At 41.2% G+C, this 23967-nt stretch overlaps 1 protein-coding gene across 3 annotated transcripts in view; it reads left to right on the forward strand.

Moving 5' to 3' along the window:
* Nucleotides 1-23967, forward strand: part of RGS6 (regulator of G protein signaling 6) — a 495346-nt gene that overhangs the window by 371705 nt on the left and 99674 nt on the right. For 2 of the 3 annotated variants that reach the window (XM_043550214.1, XM_043550215.1), the window contains exons 4-8: nucleotides 9054-9104; nucleotides 10360-10466; nucleotides 14542-14593; nucleotides 17634-17698; nucleotides 21683-21759. In XM_043550214.1, coding sequence (XP_043406149.1) covers nucleotides 9054-9104; nucleotides 10360-10466; nucleotides 14542-14593; nucleotides 17634-17698; nucleotides 21683-21759 — 352 coding nt within the window. Of the gene's footprint in view, nucleotides 1-1031; nucleotides 1222-9053; nucleotides 9105-10359; nucleotides 10467-14541; nucleotides 14594-17633; nucleotides 17699-21682; nucleotides 21760-23967 lie in introns of those variants that run through there. The other variant, XM_037900327.2, reaches the window with a different exon arrangement.

Raw genomic sequence — 23967 nt, forward strand, 5'->3', positions numbered from 1 at the left:
GCAGCCCCCTGCTAAATTTCAAAATTCTTTCTCCAGAGCAAGGGGGCACTAGAGCTTCTTAGCTAAATGGCTATAAGATTTTTTTAACATGGGCAAAACAATGTATTTTTCTTTTACAAAAAGAAAAAGAAAAGGAAGACTTGTGGCACCTTAGAGACTAACCAATTTATTTGAGCATGAGCTTTCGTGAGCTACAGCTCACTTCATCGGATGCATACTGTGGAAATTGCAGAAGACATTATATACACAGACACCATGAAACAATACCTCCTCCCACCCCACTCTCCTGCTGGTAATAGCTTATCTAAAGTGATGATCAAGTTGGGCCATTTCCAGCACAAATCCAGGTTTTCTCATCCTCCGCCCCCCCACAGACAAACTCACTCTCTTGCTGGTAATAGCCCATCCAAAGTGACAAGTGAGTTTGTCTGTGGGGGGGCGGAGGGTGAGAAAACCTGGATTTGTGCTGGAAATGGCCCAACTTGATGATCACTTTAGATAAGCTATTATCAGCAGGAGAGTGGGGTGGGAGGAGGTATTGTTTCATGGTGTCTGTGTATATAATGTCTTCTGCAATTTCCACAGTATGCATTCGATGAAGTGAGCTGTAGCTCACGAAAGCTCATGCTCAAATAAATTGGTTAGTCTCTAAGGTGCCACAAGTCCTCCTTTTCTTTTTCTTTTTGCGAATACAGACTAACACGGCTGTTACTCTGAAACTTTTTCTTTTACCTCATTCTTGGAAACAGTTGAACCATTTTAGCTCAAACTACAAAAATATTAAGCCTGAAGCAGACACCTGACATGGAAAATTTTGACCCAAACAGTTAGTTTGGCAAAGTTATGCACAGCTGAAAACAGGGCCTTATAATAAAGTTAGACAACCTGAACTAACCAGCTCCACCTATAATAGAGCAATCCTTTCCTGCCTTCCTCCATATCCAACATTCTCAGAGTGGCTTTTGCAGGGAAGAGGATGAGAAGGAGGGCTACAGAAAAAGTCCAGGAACAGTGTTGTCTGTGATATTTCCCTGCCATCTCAGTTCTTGTTAATTCAAAGTGATAAACTGTCTGTGTGGATGCCTATAGCAACGCTTTGTTCCATGGGTCTCTCTATGCAATCAACATTCAGGAAACTACTAATGGGATGGAGCAAAATGTAGAAAATAAATGAACTGTAATCAATGATAACATCACTTCTATCGGCCAACACACTGAAAAGTAAGTAACAAGAAATTAATTCAGAAGCAGGAAGGATGCTGTCCTACTAGGGAGTTAAGGAAGAAATTAAAGAGGATAAGGTCATTGTAGAGAAGCTAAATGATTTCTTTGAATCTTTTTTCAGTACGACACATTTTCAGACTTAATAGAAGTTGTGAATAATCTGCATTTCTGAAAATCAGGCCAATTATTTAGATGCCTACAGTAAATATGGATTTAAGTACCTAACATTAGACACCCTCATTTGCAAATGTTGTTCTTAATCTCTCTGTCCATCAATTTCCCTTTCTGTAAAAAGGACTAAATAATTCTTTTCTACCTCACAGTGGATGTGCAAGAATTAGTTAATACATGTTGAAGGTTTTCAAGATGAAGAGCATTATATAAATTCTTTTGATCACTTTCATAACAAGCTCTTTATGGGAAGTTTCAGATACATTTATTGTACTTGAAAACTACAAAATTTGCATAATAAGAATTTCCCTACCCTTTGCCTCTCAGAGCTTTTCACCTACAAATCAATTCAAGCAGAAGGGGATTATAACTTGCATTTCCCAAATCACATTGCTGAGGACAGGAGCATTGCCAGGAAATATGGGAGGTTATAAGCCATGATAATTTTTTTATCTTTAAAGCAGCTGGGTTTTTTCCAGCCCCAGTGTTTCTGAACTCATAAGAACCAGTAAAACATTCATAGTCCCCTCAGATTAATCTTGATTGAACACAGCTTCTTTTTTTACAGGCTTTGATTAGGTTTTGATTTTTCAAAATTTCTTGCACCGCTTTTAGCAAAGTGTAAGAGAGTAATAAAAGTTGATGGCAGAGTGTTTCATTTTACAGAAACACATTATCAGCACTGTTTCAATTTTGTAAGTTTAGTTCATAGAACAGTATTTATTCTTTGACTTTAATAAGCTGACAGTTGAGCTGTATACTTTGCATTCTCCAGCTTTAATTTGGCCTATCAACATTGGGGTTTTTTTTGGTTTTTTTTTTCCAAAGTCTCCTCCTGTCTAGTTCTTGTGCTCACCATCCTTTTGCAGATCATATACTTGGCTGCTGAGGATTGCCTGTCAGGTTGTGAATGAGCAGGATATCAACTGATGATTTATGATTATATGAATCTATCAAGAAGGTTTTATAAAATAAACCATGAGAACAATGACATTAGATTCCCCCAGTGTTGATATAGTACTTTGGTAATCTAGCTATCCAGCTGTTTTATTATTTTTGTAGTACTTTTGTAATACAATGCTATCTCCACTGTAAGCTTTTTGGGGACAGGGACTGCCTATTCACTAGGTGTAGTCCTTTGTTGTTTTTCATAGTACTATGATCACTACTTAACCCCGATCCTGCAATTTATTGCAGATAGGCAAACTTCTATATCTGTGTGGATCCCCATGGAGGTGAGGGGGGGATCTGAGCAGGCGCAGCAATCTGCCATCATGCTATGAATTGTAGACTTGGGGGCTTAAATTGTAAACTGTTACACAGACTGTAAGCTCTTTGGAGCAGGGACTGTCCTTTCATTCTGTATGTATACAGTACTAGCACAATAGGACCTCTAGGTGCTGCCATAATACTAAATAATGCATAGGCAAGACTTAAAGTGCACATAATGTAAAGAAAATCCTAATTGCTAAAAATTCCATGCTGCTCTTGCTGTGATGAGGCTCCATGCTGACACTGAGTAGTGCAATTATCAGTGCTAATGAGGAGCGTTAATTATCACACTTTCAGACAGAAGTGCTGGGGCTTTTCAAGCTTACTCTAGTATGTATTTACATGATTTTTTGCAGGCAAATGCTATAAACTGTTTCCCTATATTGTGACACAGTGTGAAGAAGAGTCAAAGAGATATCACTTTTCCATCACAAAAGTTGGAGCACTACACAAAATATGTACTACGACCAAGATTCTGAACTCCCTACCCAGGCAAAACTTCCACTGAGGGGGTTGCCAAAGAAAAGCTCTAGGACTGAGCTCTGAGGAAATAAACCATGCTGGGAGATTCCATAGTAAACAGGTTTGTCCTTCAGCAAGGGTTGTTTTATTTGTTTGTTTTCTAACATGATCTGGTTAGCGTTGCCAACCCTCCAGGATTGTCCTGGAGTCTCCAGGAATTAAAGATTCATCTTTAATTAAAGATTCAGTCATATGATGAAATCGCCAGGAATTTGTCCAACCAAAGTTGACAGCTGTACATCTGGAAGTGAAAGCATGAAAATTAACCCCATCATTCCCAGATGTACCATGGAGGCAAATGCTCCCCTCAGATACACATTGGTGCAATTCCATTTATCATTTATTGATGTCATTATTAGCAGAGTATGGAATAATCTGCGTAGTTAAGCGTGCAAAAGTGTTTATATTGTAAAAGGTCATTTTGGATATTTATGACTTTTTCAGTCTTTGTGCTGTGAAATAAATTTGATAGGTTTAGTGTTAGTTGGGGAGAAATGTTTTGAAAAATGTGTGCCAAAACGGCTCAGTGGTTCTCAAGAATGAAATGAGAGAGGGAAAACTACACTTTTGCTGTTGTTGGAGAAAGAGGAAAAAAAAAGAGAGACAGAACTAACTTTTGTAAATAGCTTTAGTACATCTGTGATAGATGGGGGAAATAGAAATTGGTGGGGAGATTGTCACAGATCTGCCTTGTGGTGCTCTGGAGACAGTTGTGACTGGTCAAAGTTATGAGCGTTTGAACATGTATTTAGCCTGTGCACAGTGAATTTTGTAATGCAGTCTCTCAGTGGTTGCCAGTGGTCAATAGGTTCTGCTTGTATGCATAACTTAGGAAAATTTGTAGGCAGTGCTGCATCTTTCTCTACAATTAGTGACTAAGTACTGTGGGTCAGGGGGCATATAGAAGATTGTGGGACTCCAAAGGATTTCTGTCATCTTCTGAATGGTATAGAAAGTTGTGTGTGGAAAGAGGCAAAGGCTTCTGGTTCATTGCTTGCTTATTTAGTGCCTGTCCAGAGCATTCCACTGCAGTCTAGCAAACATGAACGTTCCTCCAGATGAACAGGTAGGAATTTATTTTATGCTAATTTATTTAGTTTCTTCATTTTTCATTTGAAAAAAACCCACATTTTTGAAACTTCCATTAAAACACACTTTAAATATGCTAAGGTTTTAAAGTTAAGCCCTCATCAAGGAGGAAAGAATAAAGTTAAGAGTGGCCGTGGAACGTTACTTGTGCCCTCAATGCATTATAATCTAGTCTTTTATTACCTGATCGTATAGAATTTTTCTTCAAGAACCTGTCTCATTCGGTGTGTATGTTGGACAAAGAATGAGGCAGAACTGTATGGCAAACTGATCTGGAATTGTTGTTGTATGGTATGTAATGAAGGAAGTAGGGGTACATTGCACCACTGTCTCATTCGCTCCTGAAGTGGCAAATTTCAGTCCTCCATTCTTAATGCTGCAGCTGGGTAGTTTGAGGTCTCATACTCCGAATCACTGCAGAGGCTGGGCATTGAGCCACCATACACGGCTGCTTCTCTGAAACCATCACCGATGCTTAGCAGCTTGCCCCAGACCATTATTCAGGTTTTTGAGTAACTCAGAAAAAGAAACACTGAACCTTTTAAAAGCCTGTCTCCTGCTCTGTCTCCATTTCTGCATTTCCTTTAAAGCTTCAGAACTATTTTGAGCCTCTGGGTTCTTTGTTCTTCAGAGAATTAATTTTCTATTCTCTCCAATTGTATTTGTATTTCCTACAAATAAAGTAGTTTTCCTCTCACTAGGGACCCAGGACTAGAAATACTTGCAGTGGCATACACAGGTGTGGTGGGATTTTGAAAATGTACTCTGACAGGTTAGGAATACACCCAGTCCACTGATGAGTAAACAAACCCTCAAGTTTTCTGTTATATGCAGTGAGTCGTTGGGGTTTTTAGGTACTGCTAGTGGCGGTTACTTATTTGTGCTTGTTCCTTTCTCCATTCCAGTGCAGGGAGAGGGAGATAGGTGAATCCCATCGTGGCTTCATTTAGCTCCCTCCAAATGGCCCTCCCAAAACAGGACTGACTCTTCTACAAGAGGAGGATCGGGCTAGGTAGGGTAGAAAAGGTGCTAAATATAGCTGTGGTGATTCAGTTCCTTAAATGCATCCCAGCTGGGGCCATGCCACTTAAACATTCCTTTGTATTTTATCTTTTCATGGCTGGCTTGCTATTTGTCATGCTGACAGGCACTGGCCTTCTGGAAACACTAGGTACCTTTATGAGACCGCGAAGGCCAAAAGTAAAGGAGGAAATGGCAGGAAATATAAAGTTATTATTCTGTCTCTAAACCAGATAAGTAGATGAATGGATATAGTTATACCTTATGTTCAGATAGATTCAGTCTTAGTGTTGTTATGTAACTTCACCTACAGCTGCTTCAAATAACAGCCTAAGCAATAGTGTCCTTCTATAAAAGGGGGAAATAGATGTCCCCAGACTGTTAACTATCCTTGAAGTGAGTATATTGTCACAGAGGAATGTATGTGTATAGATTATAGTGGGGGGAGTGGTAGAAACTCCTTCATTTTGAGTCACCGACGCTTTCCATTATAAAAACATTTCCAATTATTTTTAAAAATATCTTTAATGCCTCCGCAGTTTGTAGTAGGAACTTGAAACTTGGCAGGATCAAGTAGCCCAGCCAAAGTATTCTATTAAATTGCAGGTTTCAGAGTAGCAGCCATGTTAGTCTGTATCTGCAAAAAGAAAAGGAGGACTTGTGGCACCTTAGAGACTAACAGATTTATTTGAGCATAAGCTTTCGTAAGCTACAGCTCACTTCATCGGATGCATGCAGTGGAAAATACAATGGGGAGATTTTATATACACTGAGAACATGAAACAATGGGTGTTACCATACACACTGTAACGAGAGTGATCAGGTAAGGTGAGCTATTAGGAAAGCAGGGAAGAAAAGGAGAATATGGACCGTAGAAAACAGCTAGAAGAGACCTTCTTTGGTAAAGTGAATTGTTTGAGAACTTTTAGCATGGTCCCTGGGAGACCATGAGATTCTGAGAGGAATTTAGGTATGGATGAATGGCTTTAAAAGAATTTGTATCATGGACATGAAGAAGAGGGGATTTGTTAACTAGAACTTGTTCCCCCTACCCTGACTTTTATAGATAAATGCAAACTCGATAATTTGAGAGATGGATTAACTAGTATTTTGTAGATGGCTGAGATTGGGCTGTAGTGGTACAGCCTATGGCAGAGGTGGATCTGAAGCCAAGGTAAGCCTATAAGTTGAAAGTGGTTTTGGGGGTGAAGTGTTTTCATTGGGATTGAATAATAATTAGTGACATGGGTATTAAAGTGACAGTAATTAACAGGGGAAAGAAAGGCTTGTTGTTGTCCTGAGGTTGAATAATTGGTCTTGGCAGATAAATAATGGTTCAGCAAACTCAGCAGAAAGATAATCTGCCTGCCTCAGGAAAGCTGGAGAATGGCATAAAACCCTCCAATCTCTTGGCAACACTCAGAAATGACACTCTTTTTTTTTTTTTTTTAAACCAAGCCAGATTAAAATCCATGATTTCAAGTGATGGTTTTGGACTTATTTTTGGGTTATGCTTTCAGTTCCTTCATATACTGTGTGGTATCAGAGGGCTGACAAAATAGCAATATATTCTTGCGTGGCTGCTCACAGTTCCGTCAGTAAGGTTGAAATAGAAGTTTTCGGTTTAACAGGAGCTGTAAACCAGTAATTTATAAGAATCACAATAAAATGGCAAAAAAATTAAACAGCACAAGTAAACTTTCCACACTATTATAATTTTTCAGGGTGGATCAATGAAAATGGGGTTGAGAAAAAAGAATAAGAGTTTCAAACTGATCCCTTTTTGGAAGTTTTTCATGGGATTGTCATACCTTTTTGCAGACAAAACAAACTCTGGGATCTGTGCTTGCTTCCACATGCTGCTCCTTATGAGCTGATCAATACAATATTGATTATGTATTGGGGGGGGTTCATTTGTGTCATGATTTTTAATTTTCTCCATAATTAAAAAATGCATTAAGCTGAACATACTGTCTTTAGCAGTGGCAATGTAACATGTCTAATCAAGGCAAAAATGGAGTCAGAGGGAAAATGAGTCCTGTAGCCAATACCCCCATATTGGCTGCTGATCTAGGAACTGAGTGAATGGACTGTGGAGTAATATATAGCAGGAACCAATTATTATTTCCCCTCCATCTAGAATTTTAAATTAGAGATGGGCCAGAACCGAACCTTATATCTAAACACCTCTGAACTTTGGGGAAGTTTAAAAGCAGAGCCAATCTTTATCGCTCATACGAATCTCTATTTAAAATCTCAACTTCTGTACAGAAATCTCCAACCTAGTTTAGATCAGTTCATCAACACAATTCTGTTTTTAAACCTTTTCTCACATATTCCAGCTCTCTTTGTCTTTTCACACTTGTTTTGGCTATGTCTGGTTTAAGTGGGTGCAGTGTCATCCAAGTCAGGCTGGCACTTTCATACATCAACCCTGAGTTTGCCCTTCAATCTCCAAAGTACTGACTAATCTCCCTGTCCTTATCTTTCATTCTTCCGGCATATTAGAATGTTATGACTCATTTCTGTGATCCTTAATCTGACCTCACAAGATGTGCTCCATGCAAGGGATAATTCCTCTGGTTTGGTTGAGGCAGACTGAACCCTATGGTAATTAGTTGTTGTGGGTATAGCACTCTGAGCGCATAGAGCACGGTATAATGCCATGGTATTATTGTGAGCACTGAAAACCTGCGCATGGGTGTGTAAACCTTTCTAGTTAAACTGAATGTGCGTTGAAGAAGTCTTGCCGTTGTGTCGATATCCAGAGTGATGTGGAATCAGTGCATTGTATTGGAAGGGGGGATTTCCCCAGTTTGGCTCCAGTATGGACTAGCTAAATTGCCACTGACTTGCTGTGTGACTTTGGACAACTCACACTGGTTGTGTTTTACAAAGCTGGCGAGGGGATTTGGATGCCTACTCGAGACATGGCCTACATCATGGTTAGCAGCTCAGTACATGGTTTAAAGAAGGTGGCAACATTTTGTATCCCATCATGTTACATTTTACTGATCAGTAAAAGGATCTGCCTGTGAACAGTGACACATTTTCTGCTCCCATGTGTTTCACGCAGGCAGCAGAGTGGCCATGTGCATGTAGGGAATCAGTTCTAAAGGTCTTACACCTCTTACAAGAGAACTGCATTTGTTGTACCTGACTAGAGCTGAAAAGCCCAGACCCAGTCTCTCCTCCCTAGTCTCCACAAACCTCCAGTGATATCACTAGCAAACAACACATTCAAAGAGAACTCCCACCCCCTCCCGGCACACATTGTCTCACTTCTTTCCCCAAGACATGAGCTTAGTTCACATCAGTCACATACGTCATTTCCCCACCCCCTGGTCTTTGACTAGCTGCTCTGTTCTACTGCTCTAGCCTAGGAATCACCTCTGACAGTTATGGGTAAAAGAGTTAGTAATGAGCAATGAGGTCTTTTCTTTCTTTGAGATATAATAGCGGCTTTCACAAGCCTAACTCCTTGTGCGGAGAGTAGATTCTGTGGCATTCACATGCTGTGTAATTTAAACTAAATCAAGATGTCCATCATATGAGACACCTGTGCGGGTTTATAACTCTAAATAAATAAATGTGTAATAGTGTCACACAGGTAAAGAGATTCTTCAAGCCTGCAGTGGGAATAGAAAAGGAAATGCATTGACCTGAATTTCTGAATCTTTTCTTCTTGTTTAAACATGGTGTGTCTCCACAAACATTTGTGGTCTTACATGTGTAGTGCGTTTCTGTCTTTGCAGGTACTGACATTGTGCAGTGGCTCATGAGGAACCTCAGCATTGAGGACCCAGGTAATATGACTGTTGAAACTGAACAACCTACCAGTAGTGTGTGTGTGTGTGTGTGTGTCGCATTAGATACTAGTTACCTGTCTGCCACTGAGTCTTGTGCTGATAAAGCAATGAGGTTGTAGTCATCAGAAGAGAAGTGGGAAGGAAAGGGATATGAATCATATTTACGGTCCCTCAGCAGATCAGTGAATTGTAGAACCTTGTCCTGCTAACTCTAGAATCCTGTACAATGCTTTCAAGCCATTTGTTAGCCATTTACCTAGGTGAGAAGGCCTGTTTTGCTCTAAGACTGGGGCCCTGACGGTGCACCTAAGGGCAGATCCTCAACATGTGTAAACTCGCGTAACTCTGAAGTCAATGAAATGTTGACAGGTTACATCCGCTGGGGAGCTATCCCCGATGTGCAGCCTCCATGAGAGGGAACTGAAGTTGCCACATGTGCTGCCAAAAGTTACAAAACAGCATCCCTCTGCCTCCGTGCATTTCCCTCCGAGTAAAGCCCTTTGCTCCCTTTCTATAATTTGTTGCCATATTAATAAAGATGCTGTTAGCAGTATAGCATCTGTTTGTATAATATAGAGAAATGATGGGATTCACTGTTGGAATGGGTTTCTTGTTAATGGCAATGTACAATGGGCTTTGAATTGAATTTCACAATGTAGAGAAGTGACACCCTGTAATGGGGACATTAAAATCATCAGGTTAACATTTTCAGTAGAGTCGTACCAATACTATAAGGTTGGTTTTCACTTCTGTATAATTTTATTGGGGAACTGAGGGGTACACCAAATCTGACTGTGAGCCACCATCAGATCTGCTGAGAGCAATGGATTCTCCAGTGCAGCAGTTCTGAAAAGTTAGTAACCTGAGGACCCCCATTTTGATTTAAAATTTTGCTGCGGACCCCCAAGACCCCTGCTCAGCCCCAGGCCCCACCCCCACTTCACCCCTAACCCCAGGCCCCACCCCTCCCTACCTTTTCCTGCCCCTGCTCCACCCCTGCCCCTCCTCTTCCCTGCCTCTTTCTGCCCCCTCCCTCTCCTGCCCCTATCTCTGCTCCTGTTCCTCCCTCCCAGTGCCTCCTGCATGCCGGGGGAACAGCTGTATGGAAGAGGCACTGGGGGTGCGGGGAGGAGTTGATCAGCAGGGCCCACGGACCCCCTGGAGTACCCTTGCAGATCCCAGTTTGAGAAACGCTGCCCTAGTGTACATCTGTCTGACAGATTTTTACTTTTTCTTTCTTTCCCTCTCACAGTAGAAGCAATACATATGGGAAGTCTTATAGCAGCACAGGGCTATATCTTTCCAATCTCAGACCATGTTCTTACCCTGAAAGATGATGGGACCTTCTATCGTTTTCAGGTAGGTGAGCCCTCTGCTTCCTACATTGTTGCTTCTATATTTACTGTCCCTCAGCACTGAAATGTTTACCTATACACTGAGTGCTGTTGAAGTTCATACAACACAAAGATCCCTATGCTTATTGAGGTTATTTGGGCACAGCCATGAAGTATCAGTGAAATCCCTTTAAGAAAGTTTGTTCTACAGTCCCAAAGTATGTAAATCTGATGCCTCTGAATCAAAACCCCAAACCTTTGAAGTAAGTCATTTTCAGAATCTGAACCTGGCCCTGAATTTGGTAGCTAGTTTTCTTTGTGTAATGGGCTGGAGCAACCCCCAGATCTGAACACATGCAAACACTGAAGTGTTAGAAGTCTGCATCCAGATTTTGCGTCTCAGTTTCATGCTCAGTTTTATATTAGGTCAGTTGGATCATCTTTCTATTAAAGCATAGGTCTGGAAGTCAGGAGATCAGGATTCCATTTCTAGCTCTGCCACAGAGTCTCTGTGACCTTGGGAAAAAATCACTTAAATGCTCCATGTCTCAGTTTCCCCATGTTGACTCTGTTCCTAGATGTCATGTTTAACTGCAGGACCTAGTTTTTTTTATACATTCTTCCTGAAATCTGCTGATCCAAGCCTTCCCTGTAAATTCACTGATTGGGCTCCAGAAGCTCCTTTTCTATAACAGATTGTCTATTATTGAAAATGACCAGGAAAGAACAAAGCTGGAGCTCGTTGTGTAACATTTCAAATTGAATTTGTTTCCACCTTTCATATGGTCCATAGTAACACTAATAATACCTGAATACCTGGGTTTTCTATAGCTCTTTTCATCCTTAGAGTTCAAAGCACTTTGCAAACACTTTATGATTATCCCCATTTTACAGAAGGGAAGCTGAGGCTAAGGGAGGTGAAGTGACTTGCCCCAGGTCAACCCGCAGGCCCACATCAGAGCTGGGAACAGGTTCCAGGGCTCTTTCCCCTAGGCCACTTATCTTTCTGTCCTCTCTCTTCTGTCTTCTCCATCATCTAACTCCTCCCTTCCTCCTGTGTTGCCCTTTGTTTAGCTTTTATTGAAAAGGCTTTCATCTCTGCCTCTGCTACTGCCACCACTAGCTCCCGCTGCCCTACTGCTGCATGTTGTTTTCACTTAGAAGCAGAAGTGTAGATTAATTACCAAATAGTCATTAACTCACCTCTACAGTTGTACTTTCCCACTGGGCCTCATTAAAAGACCTATCAAGAAAGGATCATTAACAGGATGTCCTCTCCAGCTGTCAAAAACTCCTATCCACCCTGTCAGCCAGGGTCCAACATCAGTGTCATGTTTAACTCCCTTTCCCCATTTTCATCCCACATATGCACTGTCACCAGATCATGTTGCTTTTTCCATACAGTGTCTTTTGCTCTAGAACAGTGGTCACCAACCGGTAGATTGCGATCAACTGGTCAGTCCTGGAGCCTCTGCCTGTCGATCGTGCTCTCCGGCCACTAAAAGTCTGGCAATGCAGCAGGGCTAAGGCAGGCTCCCTGCCTGCCCTGGCCATGCGCCGCTCCTGGAAGCGGCCAGCACGACCCTGAGATCCTGGCGGGGGGTGCAGGGGTCTCTGTGCTGCTCCTGCCTGCAAGCACCATCCCCACAGCTCCCATTTGCTGTGAATGGGGAACTATGGCCAATGGGAGCTGCGGGAGCAGTGCCTACAGAGAGGGGCAGCATGTGGAGCAATGTGCCCATCCCCCAGGGGCTGCAGGGTCATGCTGGCCGCTTCCGGGAGCAGCTTGTGGCCAGGGCAGGCAGGGAGCCTGCCTTAGCCTTCCTTCGCTGCCGACCAGGAGCAGCCCAAGGTAAGTGCCACCCGGTGGGAGCCCACACCTCTCCCACACCCAAACCCCCAGCCCTGAGCCCCTCCCAGAGCCAGCACCCCATTCCCCCTCCTGCACCCCGAACCCTCTCCCACACCCCAACCCCCAGCCCTGAGCCTCCTACCAGAGTCAGCACCTCATACTTCCTCCAGCCCTGAGCCCCCTCCTGGAGCCAGCACCCCGTATCCTCTCCTGCACCCCAACACTCTGCCCCAGCCCAGAGCCCCCTGCTGCACCCAAATTCCCTCCCACAGTTTGCACCCATCACCCACTCCTTCACCCCAACCCCCTGCCCCAGGCTCAGCCCAGAGCCCCCTCCCACACTCCAAACCCCTCGGCCCCAGCCCTGGGCCCACACCCGCTCCCGCACCCAAACCCACTGCCCCAGCCTGGTGAAAGTGAGTGAGAGTGGGGGAGAGTGAGCAACGAAGGGAGGATGGATGGAGTGAGTGAGGTGGGGCCTTGGGGAAGAAGTGGGGCCCCAGGAAAGGGGTGGGGTAGATCCTGGGTTGCACTAAAATTCAAAAAGTGATCTCGTGCATAAAAAGTTTGGAGACCACTGCTCTAGAACCTTGTCTACCCGTTGGTCATCTCTCAGTGCCCTGCCACATATTTTGACTCAGCCATTCTACACAAAAATATTCTGGTAGAATCACCTTCCTACTCCACTAATCTGAATATATCAGCCTCTTGTCTTCGCATGGACTCTGTTAGGGTAGGTGTGACCGGAGGGCTAGAGGAGCCGCACTGAGGTTACTCAATTAGGGTGAACTGCAGAGAATGGGGTAGACAATCCCCAAAGCTGGTGGATATTCCAATACTTAGATTTACCAAGCCAGCACAAAACAGCTTCTATAATACCTTGCTGGTTACCAAGAAGCTAACAACACAGTTCCCTTAAAGCAACCCAGCCTCAAGCCTCCACCCAAGTCAACTATGATGAGGATTACTGAAAATCTTATTCATTGTATAAGAAAGTTCTACCAATCCCAAGGGATCGGACCCATTATCTCCCAGGTTAATGAATATTTCAGATCTTACCCTAATACATGCTTACAGCCAATTCTTATGAACTAAACTAAAAATTATCAAAAAAGAAAAGAGAGACAGAATGTTGGTTAAAAGATCAGTATAGATATAGACATGAGTACAGTTCTGAGATCAGATTCATAGTAGAGATGGTGAGCTTTGTAATTGCAAAGAGTTCTTTCAGAATTAGTCCGTAGGTTATAGTCCAATGGAGATCTCAGTCTTAGGACTTAAGCTTCCCCTGCATGAAGCATCAAGCAGATCTGAGATAAAGAGGATCAGGACCCAATACATTTTTATACAATTCCAGGCCTTCTTTTGACAGCTCGGAGTCCTTAGGCAAACAATAGGCAATCAGGGAGACTTCGAAGTAGACCTATTTCCTAAGCATCACCAGTAATTAGCTACATGGATTAACATACGGCAATTGTCTGTTCTTCCACCATTCGCAGGTGATTTGCTATACATTTCAAAGAGAGATGAATACAGTGATATAGCTATGTTTACAGTTCATTTAAATGTTAAGATGTCCTTTTGATCTCTGAATTAACAGAATACGGCATAGACAGGGACTGTTTGACTACATTGTTAACCTCTAACAAGATATGAGTGCGCACCTACAATTAGTATCACCGCTAATTTCTAACAATATAGGTTTGCATTTCAAAGTTCTAGCCTTTCTACCATGGAATGGCCCTAATTACCATTCACATACTTTTCTAACATGTCTCTAAAGGTTGGATCTGGGTCATTTATTCTGCAGGATGTTTAACCTTTTCTGGCAATGCATCATACTTTGTGTAAGATTCGTTGTAATTATATAACAGTGGTAGCAACAATGATTTGCATGGTCATATTTTAATCAGATAATGTCACAGTAGGATTTGGACTAAATATTTTTGACACTTCCATGTGCTCATTAACAGTTCCTTTCACTGCTCCTTGGCACAAAGATCTGTCTTCTTACATGCATGCAAAGGGCTATGCCCACCTTTGGCACTTATAATAATAGTGCACTGTAACTCTCGTAGCTACAGAGGAGTTGCTCTTTCATTCACATTAAAACTGCAGTGTAACTATCATGTAGTTTGGACTTTTGGCTGTCAGGGGTTTCATAATATTTATAATTATCAGCTGCATTAAGGTTTGTTGTTGTTTAAGCTTAAATTAAATTGTTAAAATATGATGTGCTGTTTTTCAGGCCCCATACTTTTGGCCTTCAAACTGCTGGGAACCAGAAAATACAGACTATGGTGAGAATAAAATATTCTAGTTTTTGGACGTTCCTGTTGAAAGTGTCAGAAGTAACACTATTGCCCTGTAGAAATTATTTATTAGTGGTCTACAATATTTCATGCTCTGAATTTCCTCTTCAACTTCAGATAAGGGCCATATCACATGCCATCCTTACATTAGGTGAAATCCCAGCTCCATTGAATGCAATGGGAATTTGCCATTGACTTCAATGGGGCCAGGATTTCACCCATCAAGTAGCACCTTTCTTCTCAAATAGTCCTATTGATTTTAACAGGACTACTTGGGATGTGAGATGATAGTCAATGTGAAGGTATAAGTACCTCCCTCGTAAGAATTAGTAGGATCTAGTAGCATAAAGATTGCTTCTGTGGTGGAATACTCTCTGATCTGTAGCTGAATTTGAACTGTTAGTCAATAAGCATTAATCCTGTTTGGGCACTGAACCGGCTGCTCAATAAACAGTTATCTAACCAACAATAATATATCATTAGCAGTGTCAAACAAAAATTAAGCTTTTCTGATACATGGCATTAAAAACATGAAAAGGGGAAATATGTTTAAATTATCAGATGATAACTGCTGACAGAAGAATAACAACACTGGTTTATGAGCTAATAAACCACAGTACACTATATTAAACGTCTGAGTGGCTGAGGATAGGAATAATGCATAAAGAAAATACAGCAGTGTTGTTGTCTTTAGCTGTCTCTGTGCCTTGTAGTTCTACAAGAGAAAGCAATACTGTTCTCATATCTATACGATAAAATCAGTTATTCCATCCCACTGTGGCATTGGCAGAGGAAGTGAATGCATCTGTGTTCTCATAAAACAAGGGCTTCTGGAAGTGTTTCTTTAAAAGATCTCTCAGTAACTAAGGCCAATTTATAACAAAAAAAAATTTTCTCCCTCCCTCTGGCAACAATCATTCATCATTGTGGATTTTGGAAATTATATTTGGTAGGGTAAACGGGAAGCCCATAACCATGTATAGGGATCGTTTGCGATCCCCACATACAGTAATAGTTATTAACATCTTTCTATGTTTGCCTAAGTGTAGGGAATATCTGTGAAAAGCCATGGTAAGAATCACAATAATGTTAATTATTTACAAAGGCTTTGCTAAATATTTTTATGGTAACCACTGTGTATAATGTATGTGCACGGTTACACTGAAAATACTTTCTGTACATATCATAGTAACAATCTGGAAACAGAAGATTTTTTTCTGTAATATTAAGTTAAAAATTGGATGTAGATGTCAGATTATTGTACTGCAATGCATTGTGTGTAATAGTGCCCATCAAAGAAAGGCCTTCTATGACCTGCCCCAAGGCTGAAAACATGCTGCAGATGCATTAGCTTTGAGCCCCTTTGGGCTCATTTTCACATATCCAATATCAGCATTTGTTTATCAGTTAGGGCTGTCCATGTGGATTCTTCAGAATCCTGAATAAAGCCCAAACTGGCAGTTTTCAGCTAAACCCAAATAAAACTGAAGTCTTAGTAGCTGTGTATACATTTTTTTACCTACATTTTTGATGCTTCAAAGACATTTATGGGGCTGAAACTGGCCTTCTGATGATAGTTCAGTCCCTGGAATGTGGAAATACACTGAGATGACTAGATCTGGATTTATTTTGACCCTATAAATGGCTTCCAGATGAAACAACTGTTGAAATATATAAATACCAAGAATAACAATACTCGAATTAATCCAGTCTTGTCACAGTGCCTCTAATGCAATATCTGAATCTCGTCTGTAGAGCTACTTGAAAATATGCTGTCAATTTTTAACAGAATATAGGGTTTTAAACCAAATGAAGTTTTCTTTTGTGCAAAGTGTCTATTTGTGTCAAACTTTTCATTTTGTCAGAAAATCAAAAATCCATGTTTTTCAATGAAAAGTTGACATTTTCTAGTGAAAATTTTTATTAAAAAAAGTAATTTCCCTCAGACAAACCCCTATTTTCTGACCAGCTCTGCTTCTATAGACTGTGGGACAGATTGTATCCAGCCCTGAAAGAGATTAGGAGAGGGTGTAAGATCTGGACTTTTACCACATTCAGATCCAGGTTCACATTTCAAAGACCCCAAAGATTGGAGATATGGGCCCATGTTATGTAGTTTGGATTTTAATCTGAACTTGACCCAGCTCCTGTGTAGGGTGGGATTCTATGTTCTGTTTTCAGCCCATAATAGAGGTGAGGGGCCAGTTGCAAAGTCCTGATGCTAACTGCCTCAAAATGCAGGATGGTACAGAATACACTGGGCCCATATCAACCCCCAGTATATACACTCACAGCAATTGCTATGGTAACTAGTTGTGGTGTTGGACAAAACAATGATTTTAAATGGGAATAAGCAGATGGAACTGATGAATCTTAAAAGCAATTAATCAGATCCAAAGAGGCGCTCAGCTCCCCTCAGGATTTGGCTCAAATTGCTATTTTCATATCAATAATCTGAATACTTTTTCAATAAAAAAGGGAAAAGAAATGGAGATGATATACAGGGCCACTCCCAAGCACAGTCTTCTCACTCCCTGTGCTCTAGATAGGAGAAGGATGCTCAAAAAAGGGGTGAGGAGGCAACAGGGTAATGGCTCTTGCCCCTTCCACACCAGCTGTGGAGCATGGCCAATGCACTGATGAGAGCATCTTTCACCAGCCCCAGTAGCAATTATGCCTTTCTGAGACTCGACTCCCCCTTGGGCACCACCCCATACCCGGGGCTTTGTTGATAAAGCCATAATATAGCCCATAAGATGCAAGCAGAGCTGTGTCTAAATAAAACGGCTTTTTTCATTCTTATTAATTGAGATGTCTCCAGATCTTTAAAGGTTGTATCGTCCCATGAGACTTGAGACCCCTACCGTGCACAGGAAATGCTAGCTAGGTATCTAGCGCTGTCATTCCTTAGGTCAGATTTAACTATGTGAATGAACAATACATGCACAACAATGTTTTTGGTTGTTTTTTTTCCATCCTGTAGTAAGTGCCTTTTTCTGAATTGTTTTTGTTATGGCTTTCCCCTTAGCCATCTATCTTTGCAAGCGGACCATGCAGAACAAAGCTAGGCTGGAGCTGGCGGATTATGAAGCCGTAGGTATACTGATGTTACAGTTCATGGGGAGGGAGCAATGCGTTTTTCGAAAACTGAATCTTTCTTCTTGGTGATTTGAATTCACCTTTAGCAGGGAGCTCTCTATCTTATTATCACTATTATTTTAGTTTATTTTTTATTTATTTTCAAAAGATTCTATTGGTTAATCCTTGAGAGAATATCAAACTCATAAATGAGGATGTCCATGATACACATTTTAGTGTCTCACCTTTAAGTATCCACAGCATACTCCTTCAGAGATCTGGGGCAAGTTGCACAAAAGCTTACACTGGGGCTGCTTTTCTGGGTAGTGTTTGTCTTTACAGGAGCCAGTGGGGTAAAAAATGTTTAGATATATTACAAGTTTAACATTCTTGGACAATTACATTGCCACTGAGGCATATCACATATTTGTAGACTCTCAAAGGAATGATTTACAAAAAAAATTAATTTGAGCTACATTTTCCAAATTCCATATACAGGCATTAGCTATGTTTAGTAAAGAGGCCTTGTCAGGCTAACAAGTAAGCATATGAAAATGCCCTCAACCTATGTTACAAGTCATTCGCTTTTTGCATTACTCTGAATGTAGGCTATGAAAGCATTCTAGCCAACTGCACTTTTGGTTATTATCGGGCTCTAGTCAATCTAATTTTCAGGTTCTCCTTTACTAGCTCAACAGAGTAGTGGTTAAGTTTCAAATACTTCAGTGGAATGTTGTTTGAAAAACTGTTTCTATTAGAAATGTTTTTTAAATTTATGAAAACATTTGTATTGGTCTTAGGTTTTGTTTTAAAACAAACAAACAAAACTGATTTCCCCCTCTCACCTTGTTGTTATAAAATCTAAATTTGGGAGCAAATGTGACCTAGCTGTGACCTGTTTAATATATCTAATTCATAGACCAGCCTGTCCCCATCATGCCACAGATGTGCCCTGTACTGACTAGAGATAAAGGAAGAAAGAACCCTTTATTGATTGCTTTTGCACACAAGGGACTATGTATGCTCTATTGGATCCTTCCACACAAGTCTTGTTGATGACAATAGGAATGGTATATAAATACACTGAGGACAAAATATGGCCTTCAGTGACTGCTGCTGCTGAATCCACCTATGGACTGCATTTCCATGTACAGTAGGAAATAACAGTAGACAGAATTGTCTAGCCGCAGTATACTGAGTTAAATTCTGCTCTAACACTAATCTAAATCTCCCACCTCCCATTGGGCCAGAGAGAGAGTCAGCATAACTCCATAGCCTAGCAGGTAACACAAGGTCCTGGGAGACCCAGGCTCCAGTCCCTGCTCCAGTGTCTATGTATGTATTTTATAAAACATGGAAAAAATTCAACAGGAGAGACTGAAAAAGGCCCATCCCAGAGAACCTTATAGCCAAATGGATAAGGCAGTCTCTTAGGAGGTGGAAGACCTGAGTTCAAGTCCCTGTTCCCAGTCAACAAAGCTGAGATTTCAACCCAGGCCTCTTGTACAAAGGATGAGTGCTCTATCCATTGGGCTCTTGGATATAAAGGTACCACCTCTTCCTCCTGTGTTTTATACAGAGCCTGATCCAATAGAGGTAGGTGGTGAGGATCCCACTGACACTTCAGCACTGAGCAGCTCAGTGGCATCAGAACTTAGGAAGATTTGCACATAGCCGCCAGAAGAAATAAAGGACTTGTCTACATGGGAAGTTGTGTGTAATAAGCTAGTGTGTGACTTTAACGGGCATTAGCTATTCTGCATGAACTCCCCATACGGGCACCCTTACTTTGCACTAACAGTGCCTTTGTGCAGTGTAGCTTATCCATTTTTAAGTTACTAAGCTAAACCTCACAAAGGAACTTCTAGTGTGAAATAAGAGTGTTCCCATGGAGAGTTAGTGCAGAATAGCTAGTGCACGTTAAAGTCACACCCTAACTTACTCCCTACTAACTTCCTAGTCCTCCGGCCCTAGGGGACTTTACTAGCAGAAACATAGGCAACTAGGGAATGTAGGTCCCTTCATGGGTAGGCAGCAACCGAGCAGTGATTTTGAGGATCTAAATTTTGGACTTAGGCACCTAAAGTGGCAGTTAGGAGCCTAAATTCCTTTGTGGATTTCGGCCACAGATTCCATCCTTGAAATGCATGTAGTACTCCCAGTAACGCTACCCTGGAACGTTAGACAAGGTGTGGAATATTAAAATCCACATGCACTGTATATCCTCTTGCTGATGCGCTGCTTCTGCATATCTCCAGTTTCATTATTTAAAAAAATGATAATCACGCAGTCACCTGACTAACTAAATTCTATAAGGATCCGTTATAAAGAAACAAAAGGGCTGTTCAGCACCAGCACCCACACTGGCACTCATGCCATGAGGCTACAGTACTAAGTACTTTTGCATACAAGTGTCTATTGAGAATAGTAACGCTCCGATGGCAAACAATTAGCTCTTGGTTTTCTGTCACTTTCTCATTTCTCACATGATTAGAGATCTGAATTGCAAACTTGCCCTCTTAATAAGAAAGAGGAAGATGATAAGGGCATCAACTCTTCCTATCGCCATTACACCAAATAAAATCAAGGGAGTGGTAGTGGTGTAAAACTGGTGCAAGTGAGAGGAGAATCAGGCTCATTGAACTGGGGAGGAATCCTCTGCATAGTTATTTTTATAAACTTTTTTGGAGGGTGTGTGCTCACTGGAGGATTCTTCCATTTTCTCTCCTTATATAAATCCTCCTTAAACCAACCTCACCCCTCAATCTGCAGGAGATGCTTTTTTCTGGTCATGGGCTCTGCATGTAGATTCATAGGATCCCTGTGTTTCTACTGGTAAACCATAGTATGGCCTGGAAGATTAAGTTCAGGTGCCCTTATGTTTTTTTCCTTTTGTTGGCCAAATACAAGCCTGATTCTTCTCGGAGTTACGCCAGATTTACCTGCAGATTGATACACTCCATTAGTATCAGTGGAGTTACTCCTGATTTACACCAATATACAGTGGGCCTCGTTAAGTTTTCTTTTGCCTCTCTACCAGCTACTGCTGATTTCCTGAACCCATAATTCAGGAGAGCATCCCAATTCAGGACCGCACTTAAGCATGTACTTAATTTAAGGCATATGATTAAGTCACATAGAATTCAATGTGACTTAAGCACATGCTCAAATGGTTTCCTGAATGTGTATGAATTTAGATTTATGTACGTATGGACTTCTGGGGTAAATGGGTAAAATTCTATGGCCTGTTATACAGGAAGTCAGACTAGATTATCTAACGGTCCCTTCTGGCCTTGGAGTCTGTGAATTTATGAACCAACATGTATGTGTTTAAGTGCTTTCCTGAATTGGAGCTATTGCGATAATGGGCTAAAGGTTATCTGGATCCAAACGTGAGCAGCTTGGGCCTATCTCTAGTTATTTCCATTGTCCTGACAAATAACTAGTTTCCTTTTATAAACTGCCCTGACAATACCCAGACTTCAGTCCTCTGCACTGTGGAATGCTTTCAGGGTTAACAATCCATTGAACAACTGAGGGATGGTTATCCTTTATGAAACAAGTAAGGCCGGAAAATACCCTCCCTCCTCCTCCACCCAGCCACCCCACAAAAGCAAAGTGTGCAGGCAGCAGGCAGCTGCTATCAGAATGGGAAGTTGTCGGTTCCAAAAACTTTCACAGTATTGTCTTGTAGAAAGTACACTGAGGAATACGTGGAAACAAGTCCAACGCTGTTTTATTAGTAGAGCTCTGGCAGTCTGTTTCACACCCTGATACAACTCTTGCTTTGGTCCGTCCTGTTCCTGCTATGTGGTGGCTTGTAAGGGGGACACACACCACACATTCATATCATACTTTGCCTACAGAGACAATTTACCAATATTAATTTCAGTGTTTTGAGCTTTCCAGGTTAAAAAAACTGATGCAATAATTTAGTTCTTAAACTGCAGTTATAATTGGTGTGATTTAATTGTTCTCTTTATTTGTTTCTCCTATCAGGAAAACTTAGCAAGACTGCAGAGGGCTTTTGCAAGGAAGTGGGAATTCATCTTTATGCAAGCAGAGGCCCAAGTGAAGTAAGTATTCCCAGTTCAGTGAACTGGAAGAGTCTTTAGAGCTTTGTTGGGGAAGGGATTGGATTAAGAGAATGTTTCCCAGTTAAAGTCTTTGCCCAAATAACTCGGGACTTATTGGTAAATTCTAGTCCCTGTCACACTGGAAACAGGACTAATTCACAAGATCACATACCCTGAGGAAAAAATGCCAAGATAAAGACGGGTCTAATTGTCTGTGCGCAGGTCTGGAAGCCAGGAACTCCTGAGCTTCTTGCTCTTGTTCAAGTCTGTTACCACTTGTGCCTCAATTTCCCACTCAGCATAAGTAGGAAGAGTAATACCTTCCATGCAGGTGTATGCGTTAATGTTTGTAAAGTACTTTGAAGATAAAAAGTGCTGCCATTTCTGCAGTAGCTGTACAGTCCTGCTGCACACAGTACATTTGTTTTGCAAATATCCCCAATTATTTTTCCCACTGAATACATCAAATCCCAGAAAACTCCGTTCTATTGTATCCATACTAACTGACCTCCTTTTGCTACCAAATCATTGTGGACTATTATGTAATATGAGTAAGGCTTACTCATATTTTACAACGAGTAATTTTTTTTCACCCTCCTCCTGTCATTCCACCCAGAACTGGGAATCTACAGTTTGCCTCCTCTTTACCCATGATCACAAAGTGCAGTCTCTTAGCAGTATATGCAACATGACATTGCTACTGCCACAATGGGTGCATGGTTCTGGCTTTGTGAAATTAGGGTGCTTAGAAGTCTGCATGTCCATGTTGCAGAAGGAGTTGTCACATATGAAAACTACAAGGAAGATGAAGGTGACATATTAGTGTTACAGAATACAGATATTTGTATTCTTGGGAAACACCAAAAAAGCAGAGGGAATTTGCACTTTCAGAATCAAACAGCAAAACAAATGTTACAAAATGAAAAGAGATTGCTACTTATTATTATGTATATGTATATATGCATGTGTGTGTATCTATATTTGTAGTACTTTGTTGATTAACACTGTAATTACATTGTAATTATGGACCATTTAAGAACATGGTAATTATCCTTAAAATAACATGGTAATTAAGGGATTATTTCAGTTCAGAATATCAGTATTCTGATGAGATGAGAAAATTGGAAGTTACAATAATAATTAGTCTTTGAGATGCTTAAAGGTTCACTGCCAAGATAAAAATCATAATCAAACAAAACTATGTACTTCTGACACTAGTAACATAGATTATTACAACTGGAAGGATTTTAAGTCTTATTTTCTTTTCACTATCAATGCTGTTTGTTTACTTTTTCTCCATTTCATTCACTTGGAGCAGTAAAACTCAACTGGTCACTATCACTTCCTGTCACTAGTTGGCTTCATTTCTTGGTTTTCAGGCACTACTCCAGTGCTGTTTGGGCTTAGGTTTCCAGCACAGCAGAGTAAGATTTAAACTGAAAAACTACAAGCATCTGGAAACATTATTTTTCATATCAAGTTTTGTACTCCCCACCCCCATCTTGCATATAGCATTCCATTGGTGTATTTACCTGTAGGCTGGACATGCCAAAGCCCTGGGCAGCATTATATGAGCAGTAATATTCAATGTGGACTTCAATGAGAGCTGTGGTCGCTTCATGTTTTGAAAATCAGGCCACCTGCTTAGTGGATTTAGTTGCAATGCTTGAAAATCACGGTCTTAATGCAATTAATTATACTGTATTTTTATAATCAATATTTCTAATTTTTTAAAAATTGTAATCAATGGCACATTCTTGGAGATTGTATATATATAAAAAGCCCAGAGCCTGGATTGTGTTGCAACCATTTTATGCTTTACTACTAGAACAAAGCAGCCCTAAAGTCGGTGTAACCAGCCACAGGAGGATTACCCACTATGGGCATGGGAATCTTCCAGTGGTGTAAAGCTGGCATAACATCTCCTATTCAATCCCATACACCTTTGTCTGGCATAAGGGGCGAGGCTAGAAGAAAGTGGGCTGTATCTGAGGGCTTGTCTTCACTATGGGGGTAAGTCGACCTAAGTTACACTACTCCAGCTACGTGAATAACACAGCTGGAGTCAATGTAGCTTAGGTTGACTTACCCTGGTGTCTCTACTGTGCTGCATTGACAGGAGATGCTCTCTCATCGACTTACCTTACTCTTCTCAGGGAGCCAGAGTATTAGAGTCGACTGGAGAGTGCTCTGCTGTCGATTTAGCGA

Source organism: Chelonia mydas, chromosome 6, assembly GCF_015237465.2.
Source record: "Chelonia mydas isolate rCheMyd1 chromosome 6, rCheMyd1.pri.v2, whole genome shotgun sequence".
Classification (NCBI taxonomy): domain Eukaryota; kingdom Metazoa; phylum Chordata; order Testudines; family Cheloniidae; genus Chelonia; species Chelonia mydas.